Source organism: Trichechus manatus, unplaced genomic scaffold, assembly GCF_000243295.1.
Source record: "Trichechus manatus latirostris isolate Lorelei unplaced genomic scaffold, TriManLat1.0 scaffold00096, whole genome shotgun sequence".
In the NCBI taxonomy this organism is placed as follows: Eukaryota; Metazoa; Chordata; class Mammalia; order Sirenia; family Trichechidae; genus Trichechus; species Trichechus manatus.
The window spans coordinates 8,176,608-8,199,743 of record NW_004444032.1 but is presented as its reverse complement, the minus strand read 5'-3'; the positions used below and the strand labels follow the sequence as shown (position 1 = coordinate 8,199,743).

General features: G+C 36.6%; 1 protein-coding gene across 2 annotated transcripts in view; it reads right to left on the bottom strand.

Moving 5' to 3' along the window:
• Nucleotides 1-23,136, bottom strand: part of COG5 (component of oligomeric golgi complex 5) — a 304,101-nt gene that overhangs the window by 86,083 nt on the left and 194,882 nt on the right. For both annotated transcript variants that reach the window (XM_012557354.2, XM_012557355.2), the window contains exon 11: nt 9,951-10,032. In XM_012557354.2, the coding sequence (XP_012412808.1) occupies nt 9,951-10,032 (82 nt within the window). The remainder of the gene's footprint in view (nt 1-9,950; nt 10,033-23,136) is intronic.

Below are 23,136 nucleotides of genomic sequence, written 5' to 3'. Positions count from 1 at the left end.
TCCTTGTGATGCATCAGTCTTCCCTTGGTCTGGGAGCATCTCAGCGCAGGAACCTCAGGTCCAAAGGATGTGCTCTGCTCCCAGCACTGCTTTCTTGGTGGTATGAGGTTCCCAATTCTCTGCTTGCTTCCCTTTCCTTTTATCTCTTGTAAGATATAAAGGTGGCACAGGCCACACCCTAGGGAAACTCTCTTACATTGGATCAGAGATGTGACCTTAGTAAGGGTGTTATACAATCCCACCCTAATCCTCTTTAACATAAAATTACAATCACAAAATGGAGGACAACCACAAAATTCTGGGAATCGTGGCAGAGCCAAATTGATACACACATTTTTGGGGGAACATAATTCAATCCATGCCATTCTTCATTCAATGTTTCAGCTCAAGAAGTTAGGAAAGGATCTAATAGTTTATTTGGTTGAGTTGCCGAAGCATGGATTACACGGTAGCCTACACTAAATCAAGTTGAGGTACCAGACCTGCCTTGGTATACTGTAGAAGAAGGTATCCAAAGGCTTAGGAAAATTGGCATGCTAGAGTGGATTTATCAGGTTAGATCCACAGACCCACACATAGAGTCCCCAGAGGACACACCTTTTACCATAGCTGTGAGGAACAAATTTGTGAACGGAGCCCCTGCATCCTTGAAGACTGCTGTGATTGCTATTTTATGTAAATCAGATTTGACAGTGGGAACTGCCCTAACTGAATTAAGACACCTAACTACAATGGGGCTGACTGGACTCCATGGTAGAAGGAACCAAGTGACTACACTCAATCAACAAAGACAAGGTGGGTGTGGTTACAATAATGGACACCAGAGTCAAAGCAGTAATCAGAATAGTATGACTCGTATGGACTTATGATGTTGGCTACTTAGGCATGGTGTCCCTAGGAATGAAACAGATAGGAAATCTACTAAATATTTATTTGATCTGTACAAGCAGATGAATTCTAGGTCACATGAATTCCCAGACTTGAGTGAGTTTAAAGACCCACAACCCCTTGAATGAAGGGTAGGCTGGGTCCCCTTGAATGAAAGGTAGGCTGGGTCCCCTTGATGAAGGACCCCAATACACTGTCAAAAATTTATACTGTTAATCTTTCTCTCAGCATTCCCCCAAGGCATCTACAGCCTTTTACGAAAGTGACTATTCATTAAGGAAAAAGAAATAATCAGACTTTTTGGGGATTACTGGATACTGGCTCTGAACTGATACTAATTCCAGGAGAACCAAAACATCACTGTGGCCTACCAGTCAGAGTGGTGGCATATGGTGGTCAGGTTATTAATGGAGTCTTACCTCATGTCCTTCTCACAGTAGGTCCAGTGGATCCCTGAACCCATCCTATAGTGATTTCCCCAGTTCAAGAATGCAACTGGAATAGCTATACTCAGCTACTGGCAGGACCCCACCATTGGATCCCTGACATATGGAGTAACGGCTATTATAGTAGGAAAAGCCAAGTGGAAGCCATTAGAACTGTCCCTACCTAGAAAATAGTAAACCAAAAGCAATATTGCATTCCTGGAGGAATTGCAGAGATTATTGTCACCATCAAGGACTTGAAAGATGCAGGGGTGGTGATTCCCACCACAACCCCATTTAAATCGCCTATTTGGCCTGTGCAAAAAACAGACAGATCTTGGAGAGTGACAGTGGATTATTGAAAACTTGACCAGGTGGTGACTTCAATTGAAGCTGCTGTTCCACATGTAGTTTCATTGCTGGAGCAAATTAATACATCTCCTGGTACCTGGTATGCAGTTATTGATCTGGCTAACGCCTTTTCCTCCATACTTGTTTCAAGGACCATCAGAAGCAGTTTGCCTTCAGCTGGCAAGGCCAACAATACATCTTCAGTTGCCTACCTCAGAGCTACATCAACTCTCCAGCCCTATGTCATAATTTAGTCCCCAGGGACATTGATTGCCTTTCCCCTCCACAAGATGTCACACTTGTCCATTACATTGATGACATTATGCTGATCGGACCTAGTAAGGAAGAAGTGTCAACAACTCTGGACTTATTGCTAAAACATTTGAATCCTGCAGCAGGCTCCTGTTGGTATGATCACTGGTTCTTGGAACTCGAGCTAGTAGATTATCTATAGTCATGCCTGCCAACCTTGGGATTCATCAATCTTCACAGCCTGTGAGTAACAGCTCTGCTCTCTGACCTGCCAAACTTAGGTTCACCAGCTGCTGTGGCTACGTGAGTCAGGAGAAGCCTCTCTCCTGACACACAGACTTGGGATGTTCCAGCCCCTACAACCCCATGAGCCATTCCCTTGATATAAATCTTTCACTATATATATATTTATATGCTTTACTGGTTTTGCTTCTCTGGAGAACTCAGCCTAAGACAGTTGCTATCCACTTCTAGATCATTCCTCTTTCCAGCTGCCAAATTCTCAATAAACTGTCAGATCGTGTGCCTAAATCACCCAGGACTATGAAAGTAAAGGAGGGAAGTTAGTAATGTACTGGGTTCGGTATGCCTTGGAAAATATTTTCTGTTTCAAAATTGTATTAGTTATTTATTGCTATGTAACAAATTACTACAAACCTAGCTGCTTGTTTTAACAACACACACTTATTATCTCATAGTTTCTATGGATAAGGAATCCAGGCATGTCTTTGCTGGGTCCTCTACTTCAGAGGACCTGCAAAAAAGGTGTCAGCCACAACTGGTGACTCATCTAAAGACTCGACTAAGGAGGGATGTGCTTGCAAGCTCACGTGGTTGCTGGTGGGATTCAGTTCCTTGCAGGATGTTGGGCTGAGGACCTCAGTTCCCAGCTGGCTGTTGGCCAGAGGCCAACCTCAGTTTCTTACCACGTGGACCTCTCCAACATGGCTGCTTGCTTCATCAAAGTATGGTGGTCGAGAAGAGAGTAAAGAGAGATGGCTAGTAAGATGGAAGTTGTAATCTTCTGTAATCTAATCACAGAAGTGATAACCCCTTTGCATGTTCTATAGGTTAAAAGCAAGTCATCGGTCCTGTCCACACTCGAGTTGCTGTTGTTAGGTGTCACCTGCTCAGTTCCGACTCATAGCAACCCTATGTACCACAAAATGAAACACTGCTAGGTCCTGAGCCGGCCTCACAATCATGCTTGAGCCCACTATTGCAACTACTGTGTCAATCCATCTCGTTGAGGGTCTTCCTCTTTTTTGCTGACCCTCTACTTTACAAAGCATGGTGTCCTTCTCCAGGGACTGGTCCCTCCCGATAACATGTCCAAAGTATGTGAGACCAAGTCTCATTATCCTTGTTTCTAAGGAGCATTCTGGCTGTACTTTTTCCAAGACAGATTTGTTCATTCTTCTGGCAGTCCATGCTACATTCAACACTCCTCACCAACACCATAATTCAAAGGTATCACTTCTTCCTCGGTCTTCCTTATTCATCATCCAGTTCTCCCATGCATACGAGGAGTTTGAAAACACTATGGCTTGGGTCAGGCGCACCTTACTCCTTAAAGTGACATCTTTGCTTTTCAACACTTTAAAGAGGTCTTTTGCAGCAGATTTTCCAAATGCAGTGCATCATTTGATTTCTTGACTGCTGCTTCCATGGGTGTTGATTGCAGATCCAAATGAAATCCTTTACAACTTCAATATTTTCTCCGTTTATCATGCTGTTGCTTATTGGTCCAGCTGTGAGGATTTTTGTTTTCTTTATGTTGAGGTGTAATCCATACTGAAGGCTGTGGTCTTTGATCTGCATCAGTAAGTGCTTCAAGTCCTGTCACTTTCAGCAAGCAATGATGCGTCATCTGCATACGAAAGATTCTTAATGAGTCTACCTCCAATCCTGATAGTGCGTTCTTCTTCATATGGTCCAGCTTCTGGGATTATCTGCTCAGCATACAGATGGAGTAAGTATGGTGAAAGGATACAACCCTGACACACACCTTTCTTGACTTTAAACCACTCAGTATCCCCTTGTTCTGTTCTCTTGGTTGAAGTACAGGTTCCTCATAAGCACACTTAAGTGTTCTGGAATTCCCATTCTTTGCAATGTTATCCATAATTTGTTATGATCCACACAGTTAAATGCCTTTGCATAGTCAATAAAGCACAAGTAAACATATTTTCTGGTATTCTCTGCTTTCAGCCAGTATCCGTCTGACATGACCAATGATATTCCTTGTTCCACGCCCTCTTCTGAATCTTCAATTTCTGAAAATTCCCTGTCAATGTACTGCTGCAATTGCTTTTGAATGAAAATTTCAGCAAAATTTTACTTGTGATATTAATGATTTTGTTCCATAATTTCCACATTCTGCTGGATCACTTTTCTTGGGAATGGTTACAAATATGGATCTCTCCCAGTCAGTTGACCAGGTAGCTGTCTTCCAAATTTCTTGGCATAGATGAGTGAGCGTTTCCAGCACTGCATCTGTTTGTTGAAACATCTCAGCTGGCATTCTATCAATTCCTGGAGCCTTGTTTATCACCAATGCCTTCAGTGCAGCTTGGACCTCTTCCTTCAGTACCATTGGTTGTTGTTCATATGCTACCTCCTGAGATGGTTGAATGTCAACCAGTTCTTTTCGGTACAGTCATTCAGTGTATTCCTTCCATCTTCTTTTGATGCTTCCTGTGTCGTTTAATATTTTCCCTGCACAATCCTTCAGTATTGCAACTCGAGGCTTGAAGTTTCTCTTCAGTTCTTTCAGCTTGAGAAATGCCAAGTGTGTTCTTCCCTTTTGGTTTTCTATCTCCAGGTCTTTGCACATTTCATTACAATACTTTACTTTGTCTTCTCAAGCCGCCCCTTGGAATCTTCTGTTCAGTTCTTTGACTTCATCATTTCTTCCCTTCACTTCAGCTTCAAGAGCAACTTTCAAAGTCTCTTCAGACATCCATTTCAGTCTTTTCTTTCTTTCTTGTCTTTTTAATCACCTCTTGCTTTCTTCATGTATGATGTTCTTGATGTTATTCTACAACTCGTCTGGTCTTCTCAAGACAAATCTAGTCTTGAGATGGTCTCTAAATTCAGGTGGGATATCATTAAGGTCATACTTTGGCTCTTGTGGACTTCTTCTAATTTTCTTCAACTTCAACTTGAACTTGCATACAAGCAGTTGATGGTCTGTTCCACAGTCAGCCCCAGGCCTTGTTCTCACTGATGATACTGAGCTTTTCCTTTGTCTCTTTCCACAGATGTAGTCAATTTGATTCCTGTGTATCCCATCTGGTGAGGTCCACGTGTATAGTCACCGTTTATGTTGATGAGAAAAGGTATTTGCAATGAAGAAGTTGTTAGTCTTGCAAAATTCTATCATGCGCTATCTGGTGTTGTTTCTATCACCAAGGCCATATTTTTTAACTACAGTTCCTTCTTTGTTTTCAGCTTTCACATTCTAATTGACAGTAATTATCAATGTATCTTGATTGCACGTGTAATCAATTTCAGACTGCAGCAGTTGGTAAAAATCTTCAATTTCTTCATCTTTGGCCTTAGCGGTTGGTGCATAAATTTGAACAATAGTCCTGTTAACTGGTCTTCCCTGTAGGCGTATGGGTATTATCCTATCACTGATAGCGTACTTCAGGATAGATCTTGTTCTTTTTGCAATGTCATTCCTCTTCAACTCGTCATTCCCACCATACTAGACCATATGATTGTCTGTTTCATAATGGCCAATACCAGTCCATTTTAGCTCATGAATGCCTAGGATATCGATCTTTTTGCATTCCATTTCATTTTTGATCACTTCTAAGTTTCCTAGATTCATACTTCATACATTCCATGTTCCAATCATTAGTGGATGTTTGCAGCTGTTTCTTCTCATTCTGAGTTGTGCCACATCAACAAATGAAGGTCCCGATTGCTTGACTCCATCCACGTCATTAATGTCGACTCTACTTTGAGGAGGCAGCTGTTCCCCAGTTGTATTTTGAAAGCCTTCCTACCTGAGGGGCTCATCTTCCGGCACTGTATCAGACAATGTTCCCCTGCTATTCATAGGGTTTTCACTGGCCAATATTTTCAGAAGTAGACCACCAGGTCCTTCTTCCTCTTATTCTGGAAGCTCCACTGAAACTTGTCCATTAAGGGTAGCCCTGATGGTATTTCAAATACCAATGTCCAAGCTCCCAGTATCACAGTAACATGTATGGCATGACAGTATGACAAACTGACAGGCACGTGGTGGCCACACTCGAGGGTAAGGGATTACACAAAGGTGTGAATACCAGGAGGTTGGGATCATTACAGGCCATCTTGGAGTCTGCCTGTTACTACCATGCTTCATTCACATCAAAACTAATTACACAAAAGTCAAATGGTGTGGGTCATACAACAGTCTCCCAAACAACTACTTTTCAAATACTGCTATACTGTCTACTTTATTACTCCTTGATAATACAAAAGAATAAGACAAAACAAAATCAGTTTTATATAAAAAGTATCATTGTATTGTATCATGTATTGTTGGGGAAAAAAAGTCAAAATGTGCCACAGAAATAGACCAGAAGTAAAATAAGAATATCAGAGTAAACTATGGGTAAGTCCCCTGCTCCAAGTTAGTTTTTCCATTACTCTTTATACTCTACCACTAAGTGAGCAATAACTTTTCATTCTAGGTTCTGAAACTATTTGCTCCAAGAAATATAATAAAAGCAAATAAACATTTATATGAACTAAAACTAATTATAAAACATTTTTATTGAGAATTAATAATTCTTTTGATTTCATTTTCTTTAATTATAATTTAATAAAGCTAAATTCAGGACAGAAATAAAACAGAACTTTTTAAAACTGAGAGAAACCCCATTTAGGATTAACAGAGATTAAAGTAGAAGTTTTGAACTCAGAATCTGATAAAAAACTAAGAAACTTCCTAGAGTCCACAGCCACATATTGCCAGAAAATTATGCTATCCTTGTATCATATAGGGAAATTCTGGTGGTGTAGTGGTTAAGTGCTATGGCTGCTAACCAAAAGGTCGGCAGTTCGAATCCACCAGGCACTTCTTGGAAACTCTATGGGGCAGTTCTACTCTGTCCTATAGGGTCACTATGAGTCGGAATCGACTTGACAGCAACGGGTTTGTTTTTTTTTTTCAAATATCATATAGAAGTTGTCAAGGATTTCATTTTACTTGGATCCACAATTAATGCCCATGGAAGCAGCAGTCAAGAAGTCAAACGCATTGCACTGGACAAATCTGCTGCAAAAGACCTCTTTAAAGTGTTGAAAAGCAAAGATGTCACTTTAAGGATTAAGGTGCATCTGACCCAAGCCATGGTGTTTTCAATCTTCTCATACGCATGAGAAAGCTGGACAGTGAACAAAGAAGACCAAAGAAGAATTGATGCCTTTGAATTATAGTTTTGGCAATGAATATAAATATAGCATGGACTGCCAGAAGAATGAACAAATCTGTCTTGGACGAAGTACAACCAGAAAGCTTCTTAGAAGCAAGGGTTACCAGACTTTGTCTCACATATTTTGGACATACTATCAGAAGGGACCAGTCCCTGGAGAAGGACATCATGCTTGGTAAAGTAGAGGGTCAGCGAAAAAGAGGAACACCCTCAAAGAGATGGACTGACACAGTGGCTGCAACAATGGGCTCAAACATAACGATTGTGAGGATGGTGCAGGAGTGGGCAGTGTTTCATTCTGTTGTACATAGGGTCGCTATGAGTTGGAACCTACTCGACAGCACCTAACAACAACACAATATTATACATCTCTATTTGTATAAGCATACATAGAAATAAACTTATCTACCATTAAGGCTCAAGTCTAGAACCCAAACGTAGTTGAGAAAATCACAAACAAAATCTGAGTATCATTTCTAATAGCACCAACACAAAGCTACAGAATTCACTACCAACGGGGTATGCATTCTGTACTATAATCCTTTTATCTGACCCATCCCACTGCCTTTTAGCAGGAATATATACAGTCTCTTCCAACCTCCTAACTACCTAACCTTCTACCCACTTATGATGTGTAGATGACCAACCTCCTGATCTCACAGAAAAAGAAAGGCTACCAAAAAAAAAAAAAAGTTCCTTCAACTTTTCACTATTCCTTTCCTCTACAAATGTTGATAGTCTTCAACTTTCTTAATAGGAACAAATGTCCATTGAAGACAGTGATAAGTACTTTGGAGAAAAATAAAGCAAGGTAAGTGGGAGGAGACATTCTGGAAAAATCATCACATTACAAACAAATTATTTTTTTAATTTCAAAGAGTTCAAACCTGGAATGTTTATTTTGCTTGTTTCTATTGAAAGTTTACAAGGCAAATATGTGTCATATCTTAACAGGTTGGTAAACAAATATTATTATCTGGAAACTACAATAGAAAATAACAGCAAGACACTTAGATATCATTTTGGAAATAACCAATTAAAGAGGTAGGTTTCCTACAGGAGCTAGTTTGAATCTTGACAGTGACCAAGTAAGGCCTTTTTCCTTTTGAATAAAGTTAAATTCATTCTTTTGTCAAACTCCTGGATTATACTTTCTAAGTAGAGTTTCTTTCTACTAAGCATGAACATTTACAGTCAGAAAGAACATGTTCCTAACTAGGAAAATGTCCCTTTAGATATTTTCTGCCAAAATTTTACTTACTTAGACAATCTGTTACACTGTGTGTAATCTTCAACTCTGCAGATGGTTGCACTTCCTTAATATTGCCTATCTACAATTTTAAGAGGAACTACAGTACACTTCAGGGACTGTATGTGCTATTAAAAATGGAAGATGCTTTACAAACAACTTACTTCGGAGTTTTCCCAAAGGAAGTTATTAAGGTTATAACACTACCAAAAGTAACAGACTACTCTGAATACGAAATGTCAAGAGGATTTCTACCTAAAAAGATTATATTTCCTCTCAGGAGCTTCTCTGACTACACAAGCCAGATAGGTCCATAAGATATAAACAAAAGCATTCACCGGAGTTGGCAATTAAGAGGTGGGCCCCTGGGTGGTGCAAGATATTTGTGATCAGCTGCTAACCTAAAGGCTGGCTGTTCTAATCCACTTGGTAGGAAGAAAAGCCTGGTGATCTGCCTTTGTAAAGATTACAGTCAAGAAACCCTATACAGTTGTTCTACACTGTAACACACGAAGCCGCCATGAATCAGAATCGACTTGAAGGCAAAACAACATCATTAGTCTTTAGGCTACTTACTGGAAATTAAAAACACAGGGAAAAATGCCTGCATATCCACTAGGCTGGCTAAATTTGAAATGACTGACAATATCATGGATCGATGAGGATGTGGAGCAACTGGAATTCTCATATATTGCTGATGGGAAGGTAAAATGGTACACTCACTTTGGAAAATAAGTTTGGCAGTTTTTTATACAGTTAAACATATACTTATCGCACGATCAGGCAATTTCACTCATGTATTTACCCAAGAGAATAAAGATACATGTCTACAAAAAGTCTTGTATGTAAATGAGCATAGTAAAAAATAAAAAGAAAGAAAATATTTTATAGATCATATTTGGGAAACAACTTTTAATTTATGATGCAGATATTTCATTTGTTCGTTCATCAAATCTTCATTTTTAACATTAAGGAAAAGACTGTAAAGTCTGCATTTTAATATCTTTTACTTAGGTATTAAAAGCATTAACTAAATTCTTCAACATCAATGCTTTACACCCTCTACACAGGAAAAATTCAGACAGTTCTATGTTTGAATTATGGAGGATAAACTTCTTATTCTGGAAATTTTTATTTTAAATACTAATTACAAAAAATATGTAAAAAATTGGCTTATTGCTTCTAAAATTATTATACGACTATGAGATTCTAGATTAAGCATCTAGAAGAAGTGAAATTAGCCTGGAGTTCTAAAATAAAAATAAAATGTTTTATAAACTAATAAAGCAAAACTTCTTGACATCAAATATAAAAAGTTAACTTTGACATGAATTTGCAAAATAATATACTTACAATTTGTTGCCATGTTAAATTGAGAAGAAAGTGCTTGAGTAACTGAATTCCAAAACATGTATAAGATTTCAGATTGTCCATCCTGTGAACAACAACAAAATTTAGTTATTTTAAAGAAATTATAATAGATATGATGAAACACTGAAAATTTATTTAAAACTTATGTAAATGAAAATTTCTAAGACATCAAACTATCAAACAATGGGATTATTAAATGGAAATATACAGATGACCCAAATCATTTCTCACGTTCAAGTAATCAGTCATCATCCTGCTCTGCCACTTACTAGCTGTGTGACCTCAGGTAAATTGCTTAACCATTCTGTGCCTCAGTTCCTCATCTGTAAAATAGAGATAACAATACCTACATCTCTAGATAACTATGAGAATTAAGCAAGTTAATAAAAGTAAATTTCTGGACCAGTGACTGACATAATAAGCTGTCAGTGAATGTCAGCTATTACTATTGCAATTGTCATCATCATCATCATCATCCTTTGATACATAGATGGCAATCTGTGTGAACAAGACAAAACGATGGACAAAGCATGCTTAGATGAAAAAATGACCAGAGAAATAAAGAGAACTTCTAAAGCCTATATACAGTTTAAATAAAAATGAAAACAGGATTACTACAGTTTGGTTTAGCACAATACTTTATTCAACTTTGAATATATGTTTGAAAACGTAATCAATCACTGAAAAGAAAAGAAAAATAATAGTTCAAGTATCACTGTTAAGAAAAGAGTATTTTAAAAAAAATTTATTTATGTTATTGTTGAGAATATACACAGCAAAACATACACCAAGTCAACAGTTTCCACATGTGTAATTCAGTGACATTGGTAACATTCTTCGAGTTGTGCAACCATTCTCACCTTTCTTTTCCTCCACCATTGAGTTGTTCCTCCCCGATTAACATACTCACTGCCCTCTGAGGTTCCTATCTAATCTTCTGAGTTGCTGTTGTCATTGATCCCATATAGGTAATTCTTAAAATGGCCTTATGCTCAAGGCAGACATTTTTCACTAATTAAGCTGAACTACTGTTCAGTTTTAAGAAGACTTCAGGGGATATTTTGCATTTAAGGTTTGAAGATTATCTCAGGGCCATAGTTTCAGGGGTTCATCCAAACTCCATGGCTCCAGAAAGTCCGGAGTCCATGAGAATATGAAATTCTGTTCTATATTTTTCTCCTATTGATCAAGATTCTTCTATAGAACCTTTGATCAAAGCATTCAGTAATGGTAGCCAGGCACCATCCAGTTCTTCTGGTCTCATGGCAAAGGAGGCAGTTGTTCATGGAGGCAATTAGCCACACATTCCATTTCCTCCTCCTGTTTCTGACTCTCCTTCCTCTGTTGCTCCAGGCAAAGAGAAACCAATTGTTTTGCCTTGGATGGCCGATTGCAAGCTTTAAATATCCCAGGCACTACGCAACAAAGGAGGAGGTAGAACAGAAGCACTGAACATGTTATTAGGCCAATTAACTGAGATGTCCCATGAAACCATGACCCCAAACCTCCAAATCAAGGAATGAAATCCCATGAGGTGTCTGGTGGCACATAAGCAGTCTCAGTAGCTACTCTTTCATTTGTTTTTTTGGTCATTGTAAATATGTCTATCACACAACTTTTGCCAATTTAGCTTTTTTCAGGTGTACAACTTATTGACAGCACTTACAGTAATCGGCTGTGCAACCCTACCCTTAATCAATGAGATTTTTCCATCACCATAAACCAAAACTCAGTACTCCATAAGCAATACCTCCCCCTTTTTCCTCTCCCTTCCGTTCCTGGTAACCACTAATAAACTTTGGTTTCTGTACATTTGCCTTTTCTTGTCTTTTATAAAAGTGAGGTCATACAATATTTGTCCTTTTGTGATTGACTTACTTCACTCAGCATAATGTTTTCAAGCTCCATCCATATTGTAGCATGTATCAAGACTTCACTTCTCCTGACACAGTACTTTAACACTGTTAAAATGGAATCACGCTCCTAGAAATTTTACCAAATACTTTCAAGATATTTACACGTGTGGTGTATAATATCAAATTGCCAATATTCTACCTTTTTAAAAAAATTACTATGGTTTATATATATACATATACATATATAACAAAATATTTGCCATTTTAATCATTTTTAAATGCACAATTTAGTAACCTTAAATACTGTCACCATGTTGTGCAACCATCACCACTATCCATTCCAAAAATTTTCATCACCCCAAACAGGAATTCAATACACTTTAAGCACTAACTCTTCAATCTTCCCTCCCTCTAGCCCCTGGTAATCACTAATATATTTTGTCTCTATGCATTTGTCTATTAAAGATATTTCATATAAATGAGATCATACAATATTTGTCCTTTTGTATCTGACTTATTTCACTTAGCATAATCTTTTCAAGGTCTACCATTTTTGAAATACAAAAATAACAATTTCATATGGTTCCATCTAATAATAGCACATATAAAATATGTGTGTTGTCATAAAAAAGAATTAGGAAGTGCATTAACTCTGTTTTAGTTTGTACTTGTAACAAATGGAAGTCTAAATTTGGATGGCAAAAATGACCAAAATGATCACCGAAAAAATGCTGATTTTTGACTTTATACCTATGCCCACATCCATTTTCATTATTATTTGTTTCTTTGTTAATAAGTCTTCTGGCTTTTAATTTACTCAGGTGGCTATTGTATATGGTAAAAATGGCAAATCAAATAATTTTTCATCTCTTATGCAATGATCAGAAAATAGATTTAGATTCCCAAAATTTTATGCAATATGCGTATTGTGTGTCTTGTATCTTACTTTAGTTTTTTTATCATATTAAAAAAAGTATCATTTTGTGCCTAATTTTCCATTAATTGGGTATTAAGTTTATTTTATTGCCTGTTATGCACTCAGCTACATGATCATATACATTTCCTTATTGGAAACGCTGGGCTATTAATAGAGTTCATAATATTAAGTAACCCTTACATTGCTGACATGAATCCTACTTATTTAGGTAGATAATTCAGATAATTATTTTAATATATTGTTATTGTTAAAATCAATGCTATCACACCTGAGAATTTTGTATTTGCATTCTTAAGCAAGATTGACCCAAGTTTTCTTTTTTCAGTATAAGTTCATGTGAGTGTACAAGTACATAGTCATCAAACTTTGGAAATAGGGTTATACATGTCTTATAACATTAATTAGTTATTCCTTTTATTTTAAAATTTTATATTAATATAAAATTAATATATTTAATATATATTTGGGGACAATTATAGCTCTTTGTTATCTAATGGTGGTATAACAGAAATACCACAAGTGGATGGCTTTAACAAACAGAAGTTTATTCTCTCATAGTTTAGGAGGCTGGAAGTCTGAATTCAGGGCATCAGCTCTAGGGGAAGGCTTTCTCTCTCCATCAGTTTTGGGGGAAGGTCCTTGTCAATCTTCCCCTGGTCTAAGAGCTTCTCAGCACAGGGACCCCATGCTTTGCTCCCAGCACTTCTTTCTTGGTGGCATGAGGTCCCATCTCTCTGCTTGCTTCTTTCTCCTTTTATCTCTTCTAAAATAGAAGGTGATGTAGGCCACACGCCAGGGAAACTTCCCTTAAATCTGATCAGGGCTGTGACCTGAGTAAAAGTGTTTCATCCCACCCTAATCCTCTTTAACATAACCTAATCTTGTCTCATTAACCACAGGCAGAGATTAGGATTTACAACACATAGGAAAGTCACATCAGATCAGAAAATGGTGGACATCACACAATACTGGGAATCATGGCCTAGCCAAGTTGATACACATTTCTGGGGGACACAATTCAATCCATAACAATAGCCTAAGATACTTTTCCTATTTTACTAGATAAAAGAACCCACACAATATTTTTAACATTTTGATAACTTAAAATTTATTATTTTATTCAAGTACTCTATTTATTGAGCTAAGTATATATTCTCTGATAATTATCCATGTCATCATGAATTTCAAATTTGGTAATACAAAGTTTGTGTGATACGCTTTATTCTATATACCAATTTTGTCTTGTCTGAAATTAACACTGCCACTACTGCTTTCATTTGAGAAATGTTTATCTATCCACTAATTTTTATTCTTTCTATAATGTTTCTTTTTGATGTGACTCTTACAAATAGCATACATTTTAATTCTATTTTAAAAAGCAATTTTTATCTTTTAATAAAAAATTATAACATGTTTAACCAATAGGTTATTCTTGCTTTTATCATCTCATTTTATGCTTTCTTTCTCTTTCCTTTGTTTTCTGCTTTTGTTCTATAAATTATTTTTGTTTGCTTTTATCTTCTCTAGCAGTTTGAACACTATGGATCCTGATTTTAATTCTATCAAAAGTTAACTTTACGGGTTTTGAAAACAGTTTTGATCTCGTATTTCTCACTTTTCAAAGGCAAAAATGAAAATACGTCTTCTGAAGCTACCAATAACAAAAATTCATTTATAATTCTAAACTTCTGGAATTTATAAATTAAAATAAAAATCAAGATAAAGTCTCTATAGGACTTGGTGAGCAAGTGGATAAAGAGAGTAAAGGACTAGGAAGATGGAAATTGTTCAACCAAAGTGGAACTTCAGAAGGAGGAAGAAGTGGGTAGAGAAAGATTAGCCCACTTAGACCTATGCTTCTGTAATCTATAGGCCATCCAAGTACAGATGACCTAAGCAGCTGGATATAAAACTCTTGCTTAAGAGTAAGATCTTGGCCGAAGAAATCAATTTAGGCATTATCAGCATCTGGAGGTAGTAGAAACTGTTAGCCTATCAGAGTTTTTCTGTAGATTGCATAAGGAAACCCTGGCAGCACACTGCTTAAGTGCTATGGCTGCTAACTAAAAGGTCAGCAGTTTGAATCCACCAGGTGCTCCTTGGAAACTCTATGGGGCAGTTCTACTCTGTCCTATGGAGTTACTATGAGTCAGAATCGACTTGACAGCAACAGGTTTTGTTTTTTTTTTTTTACAGGCTGCATATGGCATGAGAAGAAAAGAAGGCTGAGAATGGAATCCAATGAAACGACATTACTTCAAGCTTGGTGGAGGAAATAATTCAGAGTGAATAGAGATGAATGGGTGGAGATAGTTATAAAACAAAAAAAGATTGGTCATAAGTTAGTAATTGCTGGAGCTGGATGATGGGTGCATAGGGATTCACTGTCCTATAACTTTGTTATATATTTGAAATTTTATAAATAAAATGTTTAAAAAGGAGGGGTTGGTGAAGGAAGAAGAGTCCGTGAAGGATTCTGAGGAGTGCTAGTATCTGTGAGGGAGGAGAACACTAAGGCTGAAGAAGTAGTGAATTAGCTCAAGAGTTTAAGTAAAATAGGGCCTAAGAAGTAGCCTGAGGATAAGGCAGTTGGGTCACTACAGCATTCTTAGCAAGAACTGTTCCAGTGGAGTGGAAGCTTGACTTCAGCGGTTTGGGGCAAAAGAGAGACAAGGAAGTCAAAATATCTGGTAGCTTACCGAAACCTGAGTGTGAAGGGAAAAGTACTTAGAGGTACAGGACCAAGGGTTTTGTTCTGGTTTTGTATTCAGATGGTAGTCTCTTGATAGGAAGGAACTATAAGAGAGGTTGATATCAGAGAGAACAGAGAATACCCTACAAGATGGGAAAACGTGGAATCAAGAACATAAGTAGAGGGGTAAGTGTGAGAAAAGAGTAGATTTAATCTACCCCTACCTTTGAGATAGAAGCGGGTGATGGTGAGAATCTCTTCAAAAAAAGGCAAGTGCTAAAGGGTTTATAAGTCAGAGTGCTTAGTAAGAGGAGGTCAGAAGTGAAGTGGAGGGAGCCAAATTAAGATCAAAGAAAAGAGGGTGTGTGCTGCATAATTCTATGCCAGAAATATCCATGGAGAGAGCATATTGTGAATAAGGAAGCCTGTAGATTTGATCAAAGAAACCAGATATACATGAATTTAAAAGTAGCTCTTAATTAACTTCTTGATTCAAAGCAGGGAGGGACCCCGGCAAAGCAAATACAACAGGCAAAGAAGAAAAAGATCTCTTTACTGGAAAATAGCCTTCAGGGAAAAACATTTTGCTTTGTCTGATTACAGAAGAAGAAAAGATAAAGAAATTCTACAGGGACTTCAAGATGAACACCACAGAGTAAAATGAGAAAGCCAAAATAATTTCAGTTAAAATCAAAATGTTGGCTTTGATATGTATATTGTTCAGAGAAAACAGAACAATATTTGTTTTAAAAAATGGGGGCTTAGACTAAAGTGGTAGTGGGATGGAGTGAGAAGTAGTGTGATTTGAAATATACCCACTCCTACTTATTGACATGGTTAGGTGCCAAACACCAGGTCGTTATGTGAAAATTGGCGTTATGCTAAAAAGGAGGATGACCACATCAAATCACAAAATGGAGGATGACTACATCATTACATAACTGCCAAATTACATCATTACATAAATGCCAAACCACTGAGAATCATGGCCCAGCCAAGTTGATACATAACCTTAACCATCATAGCCAGTGTTACTCTCACCTCACACCTCAGTGTTTGTTACTGCCGGATGTAAGTTGTTAATGTGCAAAATAGTCTGACAGCAGATTTTTTACCATTGTCGTAAATGAAAATGTCAGATAACGAGATAGTCGGTAAGTATGGAGTAGGTGTACATTTTAAAGGTAGAACAGATAGGACTTGTTAAAAATGTATACAGTTAAACAGAGAGACTATATACAAAATACGAAATGTTAACAGAGGTATCCTCTCTGGATAATAGGAGTAAATCTGATGTTTCCTTTTCTCTTTTAAATTTTGTGGAGGAGTATATAGGTAATCTGTTAATTCTAAAAAGAAGAATAAATTCTTGATATAAAAAATTCAATCCTGAAATACATTCTTCCCTACAGACTACTGTTTCAGCAAAGATTATAGCTTTAAAAACCATTTTCCTAATAGTTTACCGCTTGGTTTTGCAATCTTTTTTTCACTATTGGCCTTACCTTAGGGAGAAAAATTTAATTAATCTAAGTTAATTAATTAACATTAATTTAAATCTAAGTTTAATTTCTCCCTAATAAGAGAAATGAAATGCTAAGGATTAAGATTTTGTAGGGTAGTTAAATTTTGAAGGCCACCAAGCACTGTAACATCTAAATTTTTTCACCACCCCTTCCCCCAAAACAATTTTTGTCCTCTTGGTATTAATATTGCTCCTGTTGAGAATGCATGGTTTACTGGTATTTTGAAAAAACAATCAGCAGTATGCTTTTTGGTCTTTGAATTGCCAGTCAAATTGGATGCAGTATGCATTATACAATCCTTAAAACACTGTTCCCTTGCTTTCTTCACGTTTTCTTTGGTTTCATCCTCCTCTTGGGAATACTCTTCCCTGTATTACAGTTTTCCAAACTCACTGATTGCAAAATATTTTTGAATACAGACTCCAATATATGTTTACTTATTTATTAATGATATATAAGTACTACTATACTAATAAAATATGTACAATATAAAATATACCAAAATATTTTAAAGGATAAGATTTTAAAAATACATAGGAAGAAATTATAACTATTTTTCTCTGCCTCAAAATATATACACCACTTTTTTATAAGTTGTAGCACCTTGGAGGTCTATCTAGGTACATTTCTTTTCACTCTGTAGGCAATCTCATCAATCATCATGGCTTCAACTGCCACCTATGAGCTGATGTCTCCCTAATTTATGTCTCTAACCCGGACACAAACTGCCTAACTGACATCTTCACCTGGCTGTCACCTGAATACCTTAAAGTCAGCATCTCCAAAACAGAGCTCCTTATCTGTCCTCTTAAACGTGCTTTTCTGTTTACTCTCTCAAATGGAAGTCACCACTACCTGGTAAGAGGCCTTGTCAAACCAGAACCCTTGGTGTCATCCTTGATACTTTCCTCTCCACCTCACCACCACTCTAATCTGTCACTATGACTTGTTAGTTTTACCTCCTGAATACTCCTCAAATCAGTCCATGTCTCTCCCTTTTCACTGCCATCTACCTAAAAATCATCCTTATCTCTTTCTGAATTACTACAACACTCTAACTTTCTCTAACCCTGACCCCGCCAATCTATAGCCACAGGGCAGTTAAGGTCATCATTAAAAAATACAAATATGATAATGTCAATTGTGCTTAAGACGAAGCTCAAAACCCTTAAAGCAGTGTATAAAGTTCGCCCGTCCTCTCTAGGCACATCTTGTACCACTCTTCCCTCTCCAGTCACACTGGACTTCATTCAGTTCCTCAAAATTGTAATGTTCCTTCCTTTTTACATACTTCTTTTTGCACACTTATTCCTTTCACCAAGCTAATTCCACCATAATTCACATCTCAGCCTTTTAAAAGTCACTTCATTAAGTAACCATATTACATATTTTCATACACCTTCCAAGTCTTCGTAAGCTACACAATTATAATCAATCATTTATATAACTGTTTGCCTAATGTTTCTTTTTGGTACCTGCATCTTCTCTGTTCATTTCTCTATCTCCAGGGGCGTCACTAAGTTTGGTGTCACCTTGTGTAGTAATTCATAGTGTCACCCACACCCACCTGGGGTGAGCGGAGCTGGCCGGCAACACCCCTGCAGGTGGGTGGAGTAGCCTACTCCTGCTCCACCCCCACGCAGGACAGAGTCTGTGCTGTGCTGCCCCATCCCTTCCAGCCAATGCAGAGATCATCCTCTCCACCCAATGGCAGGAGCCACGGCCTGGCCACCTGCATTCTGACTGGCAAGTGAGGAGGGCGGTGCTGATGAGTTACCACAATAGGTGGCACAAGGTGACACCAACCCCCCCTAGTAATTCCACCATCTATCTCCTATGCCTAACACAGTGCCAAGAATATGGACTATCGTAGCACTAGATAGAAATCTGTAGCCCTGGTGGCGTAGTGGTTAAGAGCTCATCTGCTAACCAAAAGGTTGGCAGTTCAAAACCACCAGCCAACCCGCTCCTTGGAAACCCAAGAGGCAGTTCCACTGTCTTATACTATAATTTAATAAAAGAACTTAAGCATATTCCTTTTTTTTTATTCTGAAATATTATACTATAATTTTAACTCAAATTAATTATTTTGCTTATAAACATATGCTGTATATATAAAAATATTTTAGGAGCTAGTGAAAATTTAATTTCCATTTCATTTCTTTTTAATTTGAGGAAATAATGAGGGTGAATAAAAGATATATTTTCTGGATGAAATGACATTTTAAGGAATTTCCTTAGTGCAAAACTCAGTTTTTATGGAAATAGCATCTAAAATAACTATAACAGCATCTGAAAATTTATTGTAGAGAAAATAAGCCAAACTCTACCATAAACAGCTTTATTAGATTTTTTTAAATCACGTGCCTTTAAAAGTTTTATCATAGTGTAAGTTTGATGTTTACTATGTCTTATAAACATGTTTTTCTCCATAAGAGAATATCTATTTTGTTATGGACTTTAGCGAGTTAAGTATATCATTTAGTCAAATTTAGCTTTATAGTCTATTACACATGGTTAAAGTTTCGTTACAGTTTAAGGAAGTTCCCTTCTACTCCCAGCTTGCTAGAACTTTTTACCATGCTGAATTTTGTCAAATACTGTTTCTATATCTATTGAGATAGTTAAATCATTTTTACACACTGCTGGACTTGCTGTGCTTAATATTTCAAGGTTTTTCTGTATATGTCCCTGAGCATGACTGGACTCTAATTTTCCTTTCTTATAATCTTCATCTGGTTTTGGTATAAAAATCATAATAGTCTTACAAAATGAGTGAGGAATTTTCCCTCTTTCTCTGTTTTCTAAAAGAATGGTATGATACGTTCCCTGAAATTCTGGACGGAGTATTCCAACGAGTTCGTAAAAGCATCTGGGCCTACTAGTTTCTTGGTATGAAGTCTTTAAACTACTGATTCAGCTTCTTTAAAGGTTATAGGACTATGGGTGGCTTTTAATTCTACTTGAAGAGTTTTGGAAAGTTATATTTTTCTAGAATGTGTCCATTTCCACCTGTTTTAAAATTAGTTAGCATGAAGTTATTCCTAGTGCCCTCTTTATTAACCTTTTCTTTTGATATAGTTTTAAACTTAGAGAGAAGTTGCAAGAATAGTACAAAAAACTCATTCACTACACCGTCATTCAGATTCATCACTTGTTAACATTAAGCCACATTCCATATTCTCATCCTCCTTCCCTGAACCTTTGAGAATAAATTGTACATATGTTTTCATTCCTCTTGGATGAATACCTAAGGAGTGGATTGCTGAGCCATATAGAAGGTGTATGTTTAACTTTTTAAGAAACTGCCAAACTGTTTTCCGAATAGGTTTTACAATTTTACATCTTCTATCAGCAGTATGAGAGTTCCAGTTGCTCCATGACTTGGTGTGGTCGGTCGTGTAAATTTCAGACATGTGCTTATTTGATATGTCTATAAAATAGCTGTTCAAATCTTTTGCTCAATTTTCAAATTGGGCTTTTTGTTTTCTTATTGAGTTCTGAGAGTTCTTTCTACTTTCTAGATAGAAGGTCTTTATGAGATATGTGATTTGCAACCGTCTACGGCTTGTTTTGCATTCTGTTAACAGAGTATTTCACTGAGCAGAAGTTGTTAATTTTGAGAAAGTTCAGATTACCAATTTTTCCTTTTATGGATCATGCTTTTGATATTCCATCTAAGAGATCTTTGTCTACCACAAGGTCACAAAGATTTTCTCCTATGTTTGCTTCTGGAAGTTTTAGAGTTTTAGGTTTTACATTTAGGTCAATTATCCATTTTGAGTGATATTTTTTAATATGGTGTGAGATATGGATCACAGATTTTTTTTTTTTTTTTTTGCATTTGGATATCCGATTGTTCCAGCGCCATTTGTTGAAAAAAAACTATCATGGTGCCACTGAATTGTCTCTGCAACTTTTTTAAAAATCAGCTGTCCATATATGTGTGAGTATATTTCTGGAGTCTCTATTCTTCTCCATTGATCTATGTGTCTAACTTTATACCAACTCCACAGACTTGAATATTGCAATTTTATAATATGTCTTGAATTCAGGTAATGTTAGTCCTTCAATTTTGTTTTCTTTTTTATTAGGAATGGATATTGGAGTCTTTCAAATGCTTTTCCTTCATCTATTCAGGTGATCATATGGTTTTTCTTTTTTAGTTTGTTGCTTTCCTTTTCCAATTAGCCCTATATTAAAACTTCATTATATCCTCATAATTTTTAACCTCTCTTTCATATTTCACATACCCTTGTCTTTATACTGCATTCTGGATAATTTTATCAATTCTGTCTGTAAGGCCTCTAATTCTCTTTACAGCTTTATGTCATCTTCTGTTTAACCTTATCTGCTGACTTTTTGTATTCCAATGATTTTATTTTTAATTTGTAAAACTTCTGTCTTGTTTTTTTTCAGATCTTCCTGGTCCATTTTAAATAGTCACATGTTACTCATTTATATTTATTCCATTTTTTTCTTTTTTTAAATATTTCATACACAGATATTTTAGATTCTCCATCAGGTAATTCTAATATCTAAAGTTCACAGAGTCCTTCAGAAATTCTTTAGAAGTCTAAAGTCAGTTTTGCTTTGTTTTAATTTTTTTCTGCTGATTCTCACTCATAGCTTCTAGTTTATTTATAAAATTAGTGATTTTTGTTTGTTTTTTTTAACTGTGTGCATTTTGGCTAATCTTATGTGGAGAAATCTGATGGCTAAATATAGAAATGTTTTCCTCTGGAGAGGATCTGCATTTACTTCTCATGGGAGTGAAGTATTGTTACCAACCTATACCCAAGTTAACCACCTTCAGGGATCTCAGGTTAATACAGGGCTCCTGGTTTCATTCTTCAGTCTTGCTGGAGTCCACGTCTAGAGTGCTGATCCCATCACTGATATGGGCAACTATGACCCCAGGGCAACCCCAGCATTAGCATTCACTTATAGCTGAGAAATCTCCATTACAGTTTCAACTGTTTTATCTGTGTGTATGCTCCTCAGAGATACTCTTGCTTTCTGCAAGTCTAAGAGTGCATTAAGAATGAAGTTTTTAACATTTATCCAAAACGTAATTGTACTGTAGTTGGAGGGCCCTTAATAATATCTGGACCACCATATTACTAAAAGTAGAAACCTTTTAACCTTTATAGATAAGAATATTTGCTGATATAATTGTAAATTTAAATTGTAAATTTAACTGGCTTTTCGCCATTCAAGATGCCACAGATAAAAAATTAAGCTTCTTTCTCATAATATTAAAAAGGTTTCATATTTGGGTATCCAAAAATTATTCTGAGTAGTCTCTGATACTATTGTCAAATCATTTGATGTGTCTAAAAGGGCAAAAGAAAACACACTCTTTTTGATAGTTAGAATTCTCATTAGTAATATAGCTGCTCAGAATGCTGAAAACACTCCAAATTTAGCTTAATGCATCCTACACACATGATTACAAGATTCTGTTTGATAATAAAAATTGCTGGCTTAGAAAATGGAAGTACCATAGCTATACTCCCACATACAGCTAAACGGGCTTAATTCCACAGATGAGGATCTACAACCTGTTTTCCACTGTGTGGATCCTGAACAGTCAATAATTTGCTGCCCTCACTTTAAGTAAACTGTTATATATAGTATTGATTATTATACAGTAATACTAGAATGCTTTGCTGGTTTTTAAAAGACACCAAATTGAATTTTTAATGTCTTGACAGCAACAGGTTTTTTAATAATCAGCTTAAAATTCTTATATAAAAATGAGATGATTTATCCATTATTTAGAAAACACAATATAGGAGAGAAAAGAATATTCAACATTGAAATACTATGAATATTTAATATGAATACATAGGTGTGAATGTGTCTTTTCAAATTACAGTGTGAACTGAAAATTACAGGCTTATTTTATAAGTGAGCCAGGGCATTCATTAAATCAAGTACAAGCAGAATTAGTTATCTCAATTAAGAAACAGCATAGACAGTGTTGGGCAAAATGGTGCTCTAGGCAGAAGCACCACGCCATCCCTCCACAGCAAAGATCCGAAAACCTAAGCTGAACAGAGAATACAACAATCCTGAAACCCTAAAACATCAAATGAAGAGATAAAGAACTCAGCCAAGCACCAAATGGAGTGTGAAAACTGAAAGAGAACGG